A 17,670-nucleotide genomic window follows, 5' to 3' on the forward strand; every position below is an offset into this window, starting at 1 on the left:
AGTGTACTGGGTCATTTATTTTACTTCGTTTTAATGGGGGTTGCTTCATATATGCTGCATAGTCATGGCTCAGTTCCCATGTGATAGCCACAGAATGTGCTTCGGATCTAAGGTCCAGCCTTGAAATGTACGTAGTGTTTCAATTCTAACCATGTTGTATTTATGATGTTCCATGTTAGGCATCATATGGGTCTGGGGTGTACAACTTTCTCTGACACCATTGTACTATCTGAAACCAAGCGTTTCATGAGCTGGGGCTGTAAGACTTAACTTTGCAACAATTATGGTGCCTGAAGTTAAGCATTGCTTGACTGGCAGCATGTCAAATTAGTGAAGTTAATTTTGGCAAAAGTAAAATGTTTTGAGTGCTGTTTGCTGAAACTAACTTCACAGACAGTGGAATTTGCCTCTTTCTCTACTGTTGTGCAACTTTGGTGTTGGTATATATAAGTTCAGGTTTTAGGGGTATGGGGGTGCCCCTCACATAGGGGGGCTTGCCCACACCCATAAAATGTTGTCTTATGTTCACTGAAGGTAGTTTTGGCATGCTGAACTTCTTACTATTGCTAAAACTACCTTTGCTGACTTAACATGATTCCTCATGACTGCTGTATTTGGCCTAACCTCATGTTAAGGCTGGTGTCTCACAAATGGCATCAGACAAACCTGATGTTTTAGTTTTAGAGTGAATGTATTTCAGCTCTGGCAATCGAATAATATGGGATCCTTGCCTACAAACACAATAGGTCTAGATCTGAAACTTTACACTATGTAGCCAATTCATTACATTACAGTAACAAAGGCAGAATTAAGCAAGCACAAGTGTTGAGCAATAAAAAATATAGCAGTGGCAAAAACTGAGTGAATTAATAGTAATGACTAGAGTTATACAGTAAGGGAGAGTAATGGCAGTGTAGGTTAAGAAGGGGAAGGAAAGTTAAGGAATAAGGCAGGAGAAGAGCAAGAGAGAGATGATAAAATATGAAGAGTATAACAGGAAGTGGCAGAGGTATGAATGATGGGAAAGTGGAATGATAACATGAGAGCTGAAAGAAAATGGGGTTGCAGACTTAAATAATATAGCAAATTTGGGGTATCCTGGCTGCACCATGATGTACTTGTACTCCTGAATAGAACATTAAAAATTAGTCTGGGTTTGCAGGCATTGCTAGATAATGCTTTAAGATTCATTGCACAAGTCAGGTTTTGAGTTGAGTACTTTGAGTGAGCACAGCTGCCTTATACCTCAACCTTCAAGCCACAGAATACATTTTACCTTGTACTTACGCCACTACTTTCAAGTACAGTATCACTTGCGTCTTGCATCAGCAAAAACATCTCACCAGCAATCTAAGCACAAACAATGTCACTGGTCCCTCTTAGAAGATTAACTATCACTAATGTAGACATGTCAGGGACATTCTGCATAGATCATACAACTGTTCATGGAGACCTGTTCATACTCCTGTCTCCTGAAATGCTTTTTTTATGGTTGTGAAAGCATGCTTTACCAGATTTTACAAGAGTGAAATGCCTCTGATTATATAAACACTTTCACTGTGTTTTATATACATTTATTTATTTGTTATAATCATTACAAGACATCATACAGTCTCATGGTTTGGGTTATATATAGACACTATAAAAGGGTTAGAATTACCACACTTATTGTCATGGCAAGAGGCCAAGCATGCTTATCTGTCATACTGCTGACAAATCTTGCTGCAGGCACAAAAGAAAAAACACTTTTCACATCTGCAATAAAAAGACTAATCCATGCCTTGTCATTCATGACTCGACATTATGAGGTTTACAAAAGAAGCTAGCAAATATACCTTTAGGAAGGAACAACGTGCATGTCTCTCAGGACAAATGGCATAAAAGGCCACATTGCTCAAAAAGGGAAGTCATTTATGTGAAGAAATTGGAATCTGCCACATTGACATCAGGAAAGGTCTGTACTGCCATGGTCCTGCACATCAGTATACGTCTTGGTTATAGTGCATTTTTCATTAAATTGTTATTAGAGAAATTCATCAGAATTTATATCATCCTGTTGTTACATGCCTAATGTGAATGAATTGCTGCTGTTTGAATCTGATAAAGGTGGGAAAGCAGGATGTGGGCTAAGTAATGCATGAATATGTAACTTCCCTTTCACAACCTCCGACAGAAATGTCAGCTGTCTAGTGCAAAAATGTATCATTAAACTATAAAAGATTTTTTGTGGGGTAGGACATTGACTCATATCACAGTCATTTAAAGTAAGACTGGTGTTTCTTGGATCTGTTGTCATCCACACTAAGTGAACTTGTATCTGCTTTACAGCTAGTGTACAACTTAATAATAACAGGTTAAAAACTGGGTAGCTAATTGTACTCTTTCTAATATCATGTACTATCAGTCATACCAGCTGTAGTGGGCATCAGACATAAACTGTACAGAATACATATCTTGCATGTAGAATATTAGAGATAGCCACACACATGAACTGTACAGAACATGTATCTCGGACGTAGAGTATTGGAGATAGCTGCATACACATACTGTACAGAATGTGTACTTTGGACGTACAATATCAGAGATATCTGCACAAGTAAACTGTACAGAATGTGTACCTTGGGTGTAGAATATTAGAGATAGCTGCACACCTGAACTGTACAGAATGTGTATCTTAGATGTAGAATATTAGAGATAGCTGCACACCTGAACTGTACAGAATGTGTATCTTGGATGTAGAATATTAGAGATAGCTGCACACATGTTGCTGCTCATTGGATTATTATGGTAATAGCCATGGCACAACAACTATATTGCAGCCAATGGCAGCAATGTATAGCAGTGTCTTGTAATTATTGTGCCCTAGTTTTGTGGTTCTAGATTAGAAACATAGACGTTTCCAACACTCTCGCTCTGCTTGGTTTGAATTTCCTTTGCTTGAGGAAACAAGAACCCATGTTCTCCTTGTGTTACCCAGCACAATGACCTTTGACATCCTTCACCACTCTCTGATGAGAGATGGGAGTTTGGTCTTACTAATGACAACAGCTATTTTCTATTTGGGCAAGTAGCATTTTAAAATAGAATAGAGTCTCGATGTAGCCCTACTGTCATGCCAGCCTCCACAGAAATCTTATAAACTACTTGGGAATCTGTTTCTTCCTCCAGTTTTCCTGCTATCCAGCTGCCATCTTCAGTTATGGTTTAGCTCTCATCCTTTTCAGCTTCACCCTTCTCCTCCTCATCTTCATCATCAGGCACTCCCTTGAGTTTCTGGCGGGCAAACTCTTCGATCACGATGTCTTCCTCACTCCTAAGCAAAATTTCTGAGTTACTAATATCATCAGGTTGTAGTCGTCCTATTATTTCATAGACCTTTCATGATATTTATAGTCTCAACTTTATTATTTATATATTTGTGACATTTGTTGACTGTGAATATCCAGCTAGGAAGTATGATTTTCAGCAGATATCCTGGGGAAAACAGCTTCAAGTTATAGTTCAGACATATAGAATTAATATCAAAATAGCTGCAGGTAAGGGTATAATATACAGAAAAATTGTGTAGAGAACTGTGTAACATTTTACATACATAAAAATATATAATAGTCATAAAGGAAAGTTGTTATTCAAGTCAGTTTTTACTTCCAGTACATATAAGTTCAGACACAATCAGAACTAAACCAAACGCATGAGAAGAAATGACTAATACTTATTTTCATTTATTTATTTATGTTTGTATTCTTTTTGTCCTGATCCCCTTTGTAACCATCAAACTCATCCCTTCTGGTAATTCAACAGACTAATTCATTTTTTGGGATGAGACACACATGGCCTATTTGTTTCCATGGGGTGAGAATTAAGTGAACTGGCACATGAAGCCAGCATAGAGGTATTAGGGTTTTTTTATTGTGTTAAGGGTTAGAGGGTGTTTTATTGTGTTATGCATTAGGGGGTGTTTTACTGTGTTATGCATTAGATGGTGTTTCTATTGTGTTATGCCCTATTCACTCATACTTGCTCAGTAGCATTCAAAGGACTGGCTTTCAATTGGCCTTTGTGTGCACATCCATGCCTGTGAGTGTGATCTGTTGGTTGGCCTTGTCCCCCACCCTTACAGACAGAGACCTCTGTAAAATCCGTGGTCTCTTTAGGGGATTCTATCAATGAAAGTGTGTCTCAAGCACATGCCCCAGGCCTCCCCTGAAGAGGGGGGCAGGAAGCTATGCCTTGTCATTCCTCCCCTCATCTGTGGCAACAGGTTCCTGAGCCACTACTCAGACTTGGATCCCTTGGTCTGTACTCTGAGTTTTCTCCCTCTTTGCCAATGTAGATGGCTGAAATGACTAATAATTGAAGTTAGAGTGACCCACAGGGTTCGCCTTACTGCAGCCATGGAGATGATTTAGTGCTACAGTTTCCTTTTTGTAGAAAAAAAATAAAATTGCTCTAAGTTTCTGTTAACTTCCACGCAATGTCAGTATGTCAAGCATTCTACCATCTTCAGTAGTTCAGGAATATTAATTTTGGTATTCATTTTAACAATACTAATTTGTTATATGAAATAAAAATATCTATAATTTGTATGTGAGTGAGGTATGAAGTACAGTCATACTGCAGCAAGATTTCTGAAATTTGCTTGTATTGTTTGTTATCTTAGTTTGAGGACTATTATGAACTTTATTTTTCTACAGTAAACACATTTATGACTTTGTGATGAAACAGGACAGTCATACTGCAGAGAAAATAAAACAGCCTTTATAAATTGCAGTGTCAGCATTTCTGCTAATATAAAAACAGCATTCTGAAAATCCGATGTTTGGTAAATGAAATATCAGACTATGTCAGCTGTTGTATTTGATCTAAATGTATTTTTCAGAAGAAAAAAAATACACCATGACATTAATACAAATGATCTAGGGATTCATGTGATGAATACGAAACTCAGGCTTTTGAATTCTGAATAAAAGTTCAAACTGAAGAAGCCTGCAGCAGAATTCAAAAGCTGTTTTTTTTCTGGAGTTAAGGCCCCATACACCTCCATATATGAAAGTCTTGAACCCCACACCCCCTTAAATATTCACCACTTAGACTTCTGCACTTCATGGACAGGGAAATTTCCAAGCAGTAGCATACAGTACTTATCTGCAGTCTGGGGATGGTCACAAAAATATTCATCACAATAAATGTGTAGTAATACGACCTGGAGATCATAAATATCAATGTGTGGATTTAAATGTCAAAGTAGAAGTATGCATTATTGCCTGTTTGATGAATAGTCACAAGGCTAAACCCTTTTGGCAGCACTATCAAACTTAGTGTACAACACTTTAACAAAATGTTTTAGTAGCTTTGGGATGGGAACAGACCAACTATGTTTATTGTCCACAAAATATTTGTATAGGGTGCTACTATAGCCTACTAATTAGACAGTGAATTTGAAGAACATACAATTCCTTGCAAAATGAACATCCATTATATTGCTGCATGTGTCCTTTGTCAACAGTTAACAGTTTCTGACAGACTCTCTCTCTGTATGTTTCTGAGCACAATTACTGTATCTGTCTAAATTTGCTATAGTACAACAAATCAAAATGGGATTATATGCTTTCTTATGGGCTCCATAACATTATATTTCATTTTATAAACAGATTCTTGTAAAGCCACACAAGGAAAGCAAAAGAAGGCTTGGCATCTCCTTACAAAGAAAGAACATAGTGTTCCATTGATACAAAAGGAAAACTGCAGATTGAGGGAAAACATGATGCTTTAAATCACCGTTTCTAGTTATGTGCTTGTTTGTTAGTGTTTTGTATTTAATAGTCAGTGCTACTCTATGTGAGATCAGGCTAAGTACAGAAACATTACTGTCAATCTTTACTTTATTTTACTTATTTATAGAATGTGTTAACTGGGAAAGTCCATATGAGTAGAGCAGGTAATACAGCATTCAAATTTAGTAACAGAAAAGGTCCCATAGTAACAACCACCTGTGAATGTTTTATATATATATATATATATATATATATATATATATATATATATATATATATATGATTACAGTATTAGCATGTGGTTATCAGATAAAAATATAAACAATGTACTGGTTTTCATTCAAAATGACAGATCTACAGGCTTGTTTGAATAATAGTTTCTATATATTTCTAGTAGGAATGTCAGTTAGGAAAAATTAAGCTAGCAGATCATGTAGAGAGTTTCATTAATATTTATTTAAGAAAAGTTGTATTAGTAAGAAAGGTGAAGTACATTTACAGCATACCTCTTAAACTCTTAAGTTCAAGAATTCTGGACAAAGTAAAAAAGTAATGGGGACAAAGGTAAATTTTAAATACTGCTTTTATAATCTTAGAAAGAATAACAGGTTTTGTTTTAGCAATCATTTTCTGAAGGATATGAAGTCTGAAACTTAGTGACTTCAGTCCTCAATGATTTACCAGAAAACCAAAAATTTATAAGGAACACACACACAAAAAAAATTACATGACAGGACAGTTGAGAGGTATGATATAAAGTGATACTTTGAACTGAGATAATCTCTTAGAGGGATATTAAAGGAGACTATGTTTTATATATGACTGACAGAGTGCTGCAGTGTGTAGCATTGCCACCTCACAGCAAGAGGTTCTTCAGTTCGGTTTTCGGCTGGGTGCTGTTTGTGTAGATTCTGCATGTCTTCCATGTTTTTAGATGACTTTTCGCTGGGTGCACTGGTTGGACAGCAGTGGCTATGCATGGGATAGCTATAGGCATTGGCTGCAAATTATATGTATGTTGCCATCACTGCAAATCAGTAATAGAAGAAGAATAATACACTAATCCAATGGTGTGTGTGTGTGTGTGTGTGTGTGTGTGTGTGTGTGTGTGTGTGTGTGTGTGTGTGTGTGTGTGTGTGTGTGTGTGTGTGTGTGTATGTGTATATATATATATATATATATATATATATATATATATATACTCAGTAAGCCTCCCCACTGGCACAGCTGTTAAGTCTTCAACCGAGTGTCCAAGCCAAGTCCTCCTGTATCCTGTCTGTAAAACTAGTGCTTTGTGTCCCTGCCCCAAGCAACTGGCACACACACACACACACACACACACACACACACGCGCGCGCACGAGCGCGAGCACACATATGGGAAAGGCTAACACAGGCACAATAGCTATGTCCTCTTCTGCCCACACTATAAGATAGTTACTGCCACCAGACACTCTCAAGCCAGCTACTCTAAGGCTGTTACAAGGGTACACAATTATACTGAGTGAAATTAATATTAATATGAATGGTAGTTTGGCCAATGCAGTAAAGCTTTCAGGAGTGGCCAGAGAGTCACCAAACAGATATGAGTACTCTCTAATGGAACAGCCACAATGAAAAATGTAAATATATTTAATAATATAAAATACTAAATGTCTATTTATAATAAACACCAGAGTTTCAAACATACGAAATATTGAAATAACACAGATGAAACATTACACAGATACAGGAAAAGAGTACTTAACTAATCACGCTATATTTCCTGACTGATCTCAAGTGTTACTATTCTGTGGTCACTTACTAGAGCAAGACAAGATAAAGTAGGTGAGTGATCCTTCGATGCCAGGTTCCAAAAGCAGACAGCTATGAGACTTCAGTCTCAACTAGTATTAAACATTACTTTTGTGATGGATTCCAGAATTACTTCACATACATCTGGTCATCTGACGTCTGGTTCCCATGCATCCCCTATTGCTAGAAACTGCCAGGATTTAGCACGTGTGTCAATAATGCACACACACACAGAGCCTTGCTAAGATCTGCTGCAGTTCCACTCTTCCTACAGAAGCTAATAAACCATACTTCTTTCAGACACTGCATCTCTGGCTTCATTCAAAACTGTGAGATAACAACTTTATGGCCTAGGTCATGTAATTTATTTTCTTTATATTTTCCAAAGTTAGCTGGAGCTAAGCTTAACCTCTTCTCTTCATGTATCTTCTGTTAACATATATATTTAATTCAGTTGCAGTACAATCAGGACCCATTGTTGGCACATTTTTAAAACAAGCAGCTTTACAAATACATTTTTCAACACAAACATCTGTACAGTTTGATATACAAATAACATATAATTCTTTACAAAATTCCAGCTAGCTGTGCTGGCATATGTTGCACATCCTCTGCCCTACTTCTCGTGGTACAGCTGGCAGTACCTCATATTGACACATCCCTCCTCCCTTTGGAGACTCAAGCTACTTTTTCAAGTGACCCTTGAGCAACATTGCTTGAGAGTAATGAGCCTATCTGGGAATACATTAACCCATGCCCTGTCTTGAGAACCCATATGCATTAGTATTGCTGATCCCACTGCAGTGCTGCACTGTCATGTCATATGCCTGCAAACCTAAGCTCCACCTTAGTAATTTGGTATTTTGCTGGCTGGCTCAATGTAGCCATAGATCTCCCTCAGACTTCTCCTGCCTCCTACTGCAAATACTTAGCATGGGTGCAACCCTTTCATGATAAGGTTTTATCATGTTAACATGGAGCAGTTTGTGCCACTACCTCCTGCCTAGCAGTTCTACCATGTAGTTAACATTACTGATCTTCTTTACCACTTTGAATGGTCCCTCCCAAGCTGCCTGGTGCATATTGTGTCTGACAGGAATGAGAACTATAACCTGCTGTCCCACGGCATCCTGTTGGGCTCAAGCATTCTTGTCATTCCAGATGTTTTCTGCTGTTAGGCTCCTGTCAGGTTCTGCTGGCTCAAGCCCATGAGCTCCCTCTTTATCAGAGGTTTAGGACATATGCCACAACAGACTCCTTGTGGGATTCAAACTCTCCCTCCCACTCATCACATATCATATCTAAAGGCCCCCTCATCCTATGCCCATACAGCAACTCAAAGTGTGATAAAACTTGTGGATTCCTGGGGTATCTCTGTATACAAACAGCAGCTAGGGCAAATAGTTGTCCTACTCTCTCTTAAACTGGTCTGCAAATGCCCATAGCATGGTCTTTAGTGTAGAGTTTAACCTGTCTACAAGACCGATTAGTCTGTGGGTGGTAGGGTGTGGTCTTTAGGTGCTTCACCCTACAGCACTTCCACAGACAAGCCAGCAGTTCTGACATGAAATTGGCACCTCTGTCAGCCAGTATTTACTCCCGGGAAACCTACCCTGCTGAAAATCTCTAACAAAGATTTCTCACCTTCTCTGCCTCAATGGAGGGCAGAGCCACTGCCTCAGGGTATCTAGTAGCATAAGCTATTGCCACCATGATATACTTCCCTGTGGGACTAGGGGTATTCAGAGGTCCCACAATATGCACAGCTACCCTCTGAAATGGCTACTCAATCAGAAGCAAAGACATCAAAGGAGCCTTGAGCTTGTCTCCTGCCTTGCCTACTTTTTGGCACTGCTCACAGGACCTGCAGTACCCTGTTACATCCCTTGCAATCCTAGGCCAGTAAAAGTTTTGCATAATACATCTGTTGGTATGCTTTATGCCCATATGATCTGTAAATGTATATGTCATGGGCTATGGCTAGAAATGCTAAATGGTAGGCTCTAGGCAGTACCAACTGCTGTATTATCTCCCCCTCTAGTACTTCCTCAGGGGTCCACACTCTATACATTAACCTTAATTGGACGCCCTTTGGTAAGGGTCTTATTAGTAGCTGATATTAGTGGCTGGTGTTATGTTCTAGTATACAGATTCCCCTTTTCCCTGAGAATCAGGCACTTCCCTAGCTACCTCCCTCAAACCTCTTAGTGTAGGGTCCAAGAGCTGAACCTGTCTCACCTCTGTCTTTGTAACTCTTCCCAGTTCCCCTTCCACAGGAAGTCTGGTATCCTCTGACAGCAGTGCCTCACTGTCTGCCTGGGTGCTACCACTCACCTCTGCCCTTGCAGTCACTCTGTCCAAGAGAACATCAGGACCTACCAGCAGCTGTGATTTACCTTCAGGCTCATGGTTACAGGGTAGCTGCCTCCCTGATATAACCACCTCAGCAGCCCTGGATTCAGGTGTGAGGTCTGTCTGGGTCTCCCCCAGGCTACCAGACCCACATGCCTGTCTCTAAGCCTGACTGCATGTAACTGCATGCACACAAGGTACTGCATTATCAAAATAATTTTACATCAATATATCTACAGGGATATCCTCAAACATACCTACTTGATTGCTTCATTTTCTACCCTCCCAGTCAAGGTGAACCCTGGCCAAAGGCATTTGGAATGGGGTTCCTCCTAAAGCTCTAACTAGAGTGGACTTCCTAAGCAAGCACTGTTCCTCTTTAACCACTTCAGGCTTCACAATGGTTATGTTAGAGGCTGTGTTTCTCTTAGCAGTGGTCTGTTTTCCATCGGCTAAGATCGGATATAAACTTTGGTGATAGTTTTCTACCCCTGTTATCTCCAGACAACTTACAACTGCTATACTGTTATTCCCACTTGCTGGCTCCCCCAACGTTTGTTACCCACCTTGCTTCTATGGACATCTATATGATACATGGCCACAATAGTTACATTTAAAACATTTAACCCTTGATCCTGGCTGTGTACTTGAAACAGTGGCTTCTCCTGTTACTAGTGGTCTCTGTTGGGGTGGTTTAGGCTGCCCACCATGGGCTCCCTTATATGAATGTGCAGCACTGTGTATCCCCTTCTTGTGCAGTGATGGCCTGCTTGCTAAGTAGAGATTCCCCCTTTTTTTCCCCAGCTCATCTGCAGAGTTACACTATCGGTATGCCAACCAGATTCTCATGCCTTTAAGCAAAGTGCTAAGGGCTTGTTCCCTCACCAAAAGGTCTGCCAGCCCTTGAAAAGTAGTGACCTGACACCCATTCACCCACCTATGAAAATAAGTTATTAACTTAGCAATATAATCACAAACACATTAATTTGCCTTGAGTCTGTGCTTACAAAATGTTTTTCTGTAAGCTTCAGGTGTTAACTTAAAAGTAAACATTTCTTTACTTTGTCATAGTTTAAGCAATCAATATCAGACAATTTAGAAACAGCATTTACAGCTTTACTATGGAGAAAGGTGGTCAGGAAGCGTACCCAGAGCCCTTGGTCAACACTGTACTGTTTACATACCCTTTCAAATATATGAATAAAACTATCAAAATTATCACCTTCTGTAAACTGTGGAAGAAATTTTCTGACCTTTATTGCTTCTGGTGTTCAGTTATTCCCTTCCCTATTACCTCCATGACCCTGGCAAAGAGTCGGCATCTCCCTCTCATTTTGCTTCTGCATCTTATTTTCTTCTGCCTCCAAATGCCACAGTCTTTCTGCTGATTCTAATTCCCAGCATTTGGCCTCCAGTTCAAGTCTCTTTAACTCCAGATGGATTTTTAAGTCGTCTGAGGAAAAGGTGAACTGTACTGTTTCTGGAGGCTGCAAATTCCCATCACCGGACTGGTTATCCTCCTGGTTGGTGGTCTGAGCTGTGACTAAGGCTGAAATCATTTCCTCTTTAGTCAGGTTGGCATGCACCAGTCCTTTGGCTTCACACACCTTGGCCAACTGATTCTTTCTCAACTTGCCATAATCCCCTGTTGCCACATTTGCCTGCTTTCCCTGACTAAACTAACAACAAATAAAGAAAAACTGTTGTGGAAAGGAAACTCTGAATGTTTACCTTGTGGCTGCTTGAGAGTACACCCACCTTCAGTGAAAACTACCTACAGGCTACATAAGTTCAATTAATATCCACACCACTACTCACCAATATGAGACATCCCCTCTCTGGGCCAGTAATCAAGGAGTCTGAATCCTCACCAGTAACACTGTAGAAGGACGTTCATTTCAAACACAAATGGATACACCCAGTATTTCCAGATGTAGCTCTCTGCATCCAGCATAATTTCCCTTAAGAGCACATAAAACACACTCAGCCTGGGGTCTGGGTTTCTCTCTCTGTCTCTCTCCAGGTCCTCACTGGCACAACTGCTGAGTCAAGTCATCAGCCAAGTGTCCAAGCCAAGTCCTTCAGCACCCTGGTGAAACCAATGCTTCATGTCTGTGCCCCAAGCAGTTGACACACACTCTTTGAGATTTGCTTTGCGCATACACACACATACACACACACACACACACACACACACACACACACACACACACACACACACACACACACACACACACACACACACACACACACACCTGGGAAAGGCTGGCACAGGTTTGTCATATAAAATATTAAAATAGCACAGATGAATAGATTCACGCAGATACAGAAAAACGGTACTTAACAAATCTCACTATATTTCCTGACTAATCTCAAGAGTTACTATTTCCTGGTTACTTACAAGAGTAGAAGATCAGATGAAGTAGGTGAGTGATCCTTGACACTTAGGTGCTAAATCCTAGCAGTTTCTAGCAATAAGGGAACCAAAAGTCAGATGGCCAGATGTATGTGATGTCATTCTGGAATCTATCACTAAAATCATGTTTAATACTAGATGAGACTGAAGTCTCATAGCAGTCTGCTTTTGCAACCTGACATCACATACATCTGGCCATCTGACTTTTGGTTCCCTTATTGCTAGAAACTGCTAGGATTTAACACCTAAGTGTCAATTATACACAGAGAGAGAGTCTTGCAAAGATCTGCTACAGCTCCTGGAAGTCATAAAACCATAAAACACTTCCACTCTTCCCACAGGAGCTAATAAACCATACTTTTTAAGACATTGCATCTCTGGTTTCATTCAAAACTATGATATAACATCTTTGTGGCCTAGGCCCAGTAGTTTAATTTCTTACTGTTTTCCAAAGTTAGCTGAAGCTGAGCTTAACCTCTTCTCTTCCAGTATCCTCTGTTAACATATATATTTAATTCGGTTACAATACAGTCAGGACCCCTGTTGGTACATTTTTAACACAAGCAGCTTTACAAATACATTTTTCAATACATGCATCTGTACAAATCAGTTTGATAGACAAATGACATATAATTCTTTACAAAATTCCAGCTAACTGTGTTGGCATATGTTACACATCCACTGCCCTACTTCTCCCGGCATAGCTGGCAATACCTAATATTGTCACACAGCTACCTGTGCTTATGTATATTTATACAATCACTAATTTTTAACTTTAAATTTTCCCCCAAATCCATGTTGTGAAAGGCTTTATATGCCAGTATTAACATGCCGCTATAGTAGCCATAATGAAAAGAAAATAAGATTAGATGTTTACTTCTTCCAGTGTATGCTAAGTTGTTAACTGGGATGATTCTTTTTTTTAAAGTTTCTGTGGACTGATTCTAGACATTTAACTTGCGTAGATGTATAACCAGAAAATGAGCTGTTGTTCTCTAGAATATGTGCTATGTATGTCTTATACAGACCAGCCATGCAAGCCTCATCCCTTGACATGATATTCCTTAACAAGAGATTGCTTGATTTATCATAATATCAACATGTTTTGTAAATGACAGAGTATTAAAGATTGCAATCCCAAGTTCTTTGCATTCTCCTACTTCTCCTAAAGGAGTATTATTCAATTTCATTGTTTTTGACATACACGGTTTTCCAAACACATGGCTTTACACTTATCAGTACTAAAATGTAATCATGATTCAGCTGCTCAAGTTACAGTAGCTGACAGATACATAATGAATTCTTTGAAGTTTTGCTTGCTGACTATTACAAAATCAGTTTTGCAATCAGCAGCAAATGTATTCATATAAAAAAGGATACCTGGGTACGCCTACAAACACTAAGTTAAGTTATATATGCCCCAGTACTGATCCTACGGGCATTCCTCAAAAACATCAGCAGGTTCTGATTTGTGACCAAGTACATTGTCGCCTATCCTTTAGCTAATTTTCTATCCACCTTATCAAGTAAGGATAACATCCACAGTTAACTAGTGATCTAGTAATAGTGATATGAGAAAGGGAATCAAAATCTTTAGGTAAGTCTAAAAAGATTATATCACGTTTCAGCCCCAAATTCAATACAGTTATACCCTACTCATAGAAATCTATCATACTGGTGAGCATTGAGTGAGCTTTACAAATCCAGGTTGATGCATGCCAGATTCCTTAATGTTGTTTTTCTCTAGTTCCATTATTCTAAAAATGCATCTTGCCCAAGACAGATATAAAACTAAATGGTCTCAGTAAACTATTAAATATAAGTTGTGGTGAGAGACCAATATCAGATTTAAGATTGAACAGCATAATGGAAGGAATGTTATCAAGCCCAGTTTGTTTGTCTCTTTTGGCTTTTTCCCGGTTAGGGGTCGCCACAGCGGAACTCCGGTCCGCTAATGATTGGTAGTGGATTTTTACATACCGGGTTACCAGCCCTGACGCACAACCTTAAACGAAGGCACGCCCCATTCACGTATGCCTCCACACAGAAGACGCTCTAGCTGAGAATCAAACGGGACAATGTCTTGCTATGAGGTGACAACGCTACCGCAGCACCACCACCGCAGTGTTATCAAGCCCAGTAAACATACTTATTTTAATTTTCTTCAGTACTACTCTAATCAAGTCTTGAGTTATTAATTGGATAAGGTTTGCCAAATACTAATCTGGTTTCTTCAGTTTCAACAAAATTCTTTGTGTTACTGTTATCGTTTGTAAAACAGTCATTAAATGCACTGGCTAATTCAATGGGTTCAGTTAAAGAATTTTTACTCCCATTATAACAGTAATTCCTTAATGAGTGTTAGTTTAATATGAATGTATATATTTCTAATATTCCTTTTTATTTTCTACTAAACTAAGTCTTATTTCAAAGTTTTCCTTTTCTCTTTTCATGTGCTTCTGAAAAATGTTACTGATCTTAAGTTAGTTTTGTTCCTTCTTGTTGGAAATGTTTTATACATTTTAAATAATTTTTCTTATACATTTTGATAGTGTTTGAATTCCACCATGTTAGTATTTTTTCCTATTACAGTCTTTTTGTCAAGGACTGTAGTTAGTTCTAACATTTTGTTTAGGGAAGTATGTAACTAATAAATACAGGTACTGTTATAATACTGTAACTTGGATTAATATGTAAAATGATTCACTGAGAAGTAAACTTATTTGTATAAGACGATAAACAAACACACAAAACTGCTAATTTGTGGAAGCTGGCTCATGTAACTGCCTGATATTTTTCCTGAGGCAGTAGATTTAGTAGTAGGAGCCATAGTAGGCCATGATCCCTGTCCCTAGATTCAAAGCTATTCAGCTGACTCTGCCTTAGCCCTTCATAAAGACAACAGCTAATGTATCACTGAATGAACACATTCAAAACAGGGTGTAAGTGGGCCAAACATTACAGGGAAAAAAGTGCTTTAAGACTAGATCTCTGGTTCTCTGATGTTCTCACCTTTCAGTTCCACCATTTCAAGTACAACATCACTCTCTGCAGTTCCTAGTTTCATTATCACATCTAGTGCTCAACTCCATTCTATGCAAATTACCCTCAAAGTTGGTTTCAGTAGAAAGTAATATTTGCTTACTACCTGTAAACAACAATAAAGTTACTGCAAAGCTAAGACTATTGTCTTTGGCACTATCGCCATATCAAAGCAATCAACCATAACAACCCTTCCTGCTACTGACTATGAGGAACATACGCTCAAAAACTTCAGTGCAATCTAGTAGCTTGGGATGTGACTTGATTTCTCACTGAATTTGTCACCCCACATTGGCCATATTTAAAAAATAAAAAACTTGTGATACAGTAACACTTGTTAGCAGAACATACCAGAGAATGGTCATTTATACTTCATTTAGAATTTGCCTTGTTTTTAACTGCCACAGCTTTGGATTAAAAAAAAAGCTCACACCTTTGTATACAGCCCTAAATAAAAGAGGCCACTTCATCATTCTCACAAACAGAATTAGTGGCTACCATTAAAGGAAATGTTGTTCATGTTACTAATGTCTGTAACTGATTTTCTCTACATTGAAGACTGAATTTCATGATATTCACTATCCCATGCATTCTCAGAACAACAAGATTGTTTTCTCTAGTAAGCTCTGGAGCCAATGTCCACCTTGAAGTATCATCCCTTAATGCACTAGCATTTGCCGCTAGATATGGGATGCTTCCTATACTTTTATAGCCTTCAGAATTTTGTTAAATAAATTTATAGAAAACAAAGCACTTTATGAATGTAAGAGATGACCAAGTATAAAATAGCCATAGCTCAGGAATATAATTCTATGAAAGTTTTCAGATCGATCTGTAACCTCTGATGAATACTGCAGTAACTAATACTAATATATCTATTGTGAATGCAGAATGCTGCCCTTTTAAGTATGCTTAAAAACATATTAGATGATATTAAAATGAGTATCCTGCATCTAACTCATGAAAATACAAGCATTAACAAAAGACTTCATGAAACTGGATTTTTTTTTCTAGAGGGATTATACTAATACTGAGAAAATGCACATTTTTCAATCATATCCTTAAACATTGAGGAAATATAAACATTAAACATCATTTATAAAATATAGTACTTATCTAAGTATCTGCTTAAACCTGAGAGAATATAAATATTACTCATCCTTTATAAAAGACAGTAAAAATGTAAATTTACCTCCTTGTGAAAGAAGTAACAGTGACAGCAAGGTGAGCAGAGAGAAAGCACATAAACAAAATGTTGAGTTCAATATGTAAACAGTTAAGCAAATGTTTTATCTATGCAGTAAAATCAAAAGATACTCCAAGGAGTAAATGTGCCATTGTCAGTAAAGAAATAAAAATATAAAACTGTGTAAGTGCAGACAACGGAACAAACACGGGCACGAAAAACCATAAAAAACGTTTAATTAAAAAAAAATAAAACGAGTGGAAAGCACTTATGCTAATAGCTTCCTCAGATCATAAAAACATACCCCATACAAGCTCAATAAATATAATTACATAGCCAACCAAAAACAGCCAACATAATCAGAAATGCTATTCTTAAAGCAGCAGGTTGTAAACCTATATTGTGTACTTTCCTTGATAATAATAACCTAAAAACATGCATATATATATATATATATATATATATATATATATATATATATATATATATATATATATATAAATAAAATATTCTACATTCCACTTAGGGACGGCCGTGGTGATGCAGCAATTAGCGTTGCCACCTCACAGCAAGAGGCTTTCTGGTTCGATCCTCGGCTGGGGTATCTTCGTGCGGAGTCTGCATGTCCTCCTTGTGGTCACGTGGGTTTCCTCCGGGTACTCCGGCTTCCTCCCACATCCCAAAGACAAGCTGTAGGTGGATTGGACACTCTAAATTGGCCCTAGGCATGAGTGCGTGCATGTGTGTGCCTTCTGTGGAAGGTTGGGTGCTGGGCTGGCAACTCGACACTGTAAAACTCCACTGCTAATCATGAGTGGACAGGTGATCCGCTGTGGCGACCCCTAATCAGGAAAAGCCAAAAGAAGAAGAAGAATATAACATTCCACTTATATGCATTATACATAAGAAATAAAAATTAAAAGTTCTAAACACATAGACTCACATTGCAATAGAACACATATATATATATATATATATATATATATATATATATAAAAACTATCTAACCATAATATCTTTAAATTCTGAAATTAATAACTAGGGGACATTCCATACAGATAACATTTTATATTAATAATTTAAGTTAATAATAACCATTTTATCAGT

General features: G+C 38.2%; 1 protein-coding gene across 5 annotated transcripts in view; it reads right to left on the reverse strand.

The window, feature by feature from the left end:
* Positions 1-1,558: 1,558 nt before the first annotated feature.
* Positions 1,559-17,670, reverse strand: part of ARR3 (arrestin 3) — a 535,442-nt gene continuing 519,330 nt past the window's right edge. For 3 of the 5 annotated variants that reach the window (XM_044057442.1, XM_044057440.1, XM_044057441.1), the window contains exon 17: positions 1,559-3,313. In XM_044057442.1, coding sequence (XP_043913377.1) covers positions 3,205-3,313 — 109 coding nt within the window. In that variant the 3' untranslated portion in view covers positions 1,559-3,204. The remainder of the gene's footprint in view (positions 3,314-17,670) is intronic. The other 2 variants (XM_044057444.1, XM_044057443.1) reach the window with 1 other exon arrangement.

Source organism: Protopterus annectens, chromosome 15.part0 (genome assembly GCF_019279795.1).
Source record: "Protopterus annectens isolate FY-2018-M chromosome 15.part0, PAN1.0, whole genome shotgun sequence".
Classification (NCBI taxonomy): domain Eukaryota; kingdom Metazoa; phylum Chordata; order Ceratodontiformes; family Protopteridae; genus Protopterus; species Protopterus annectens.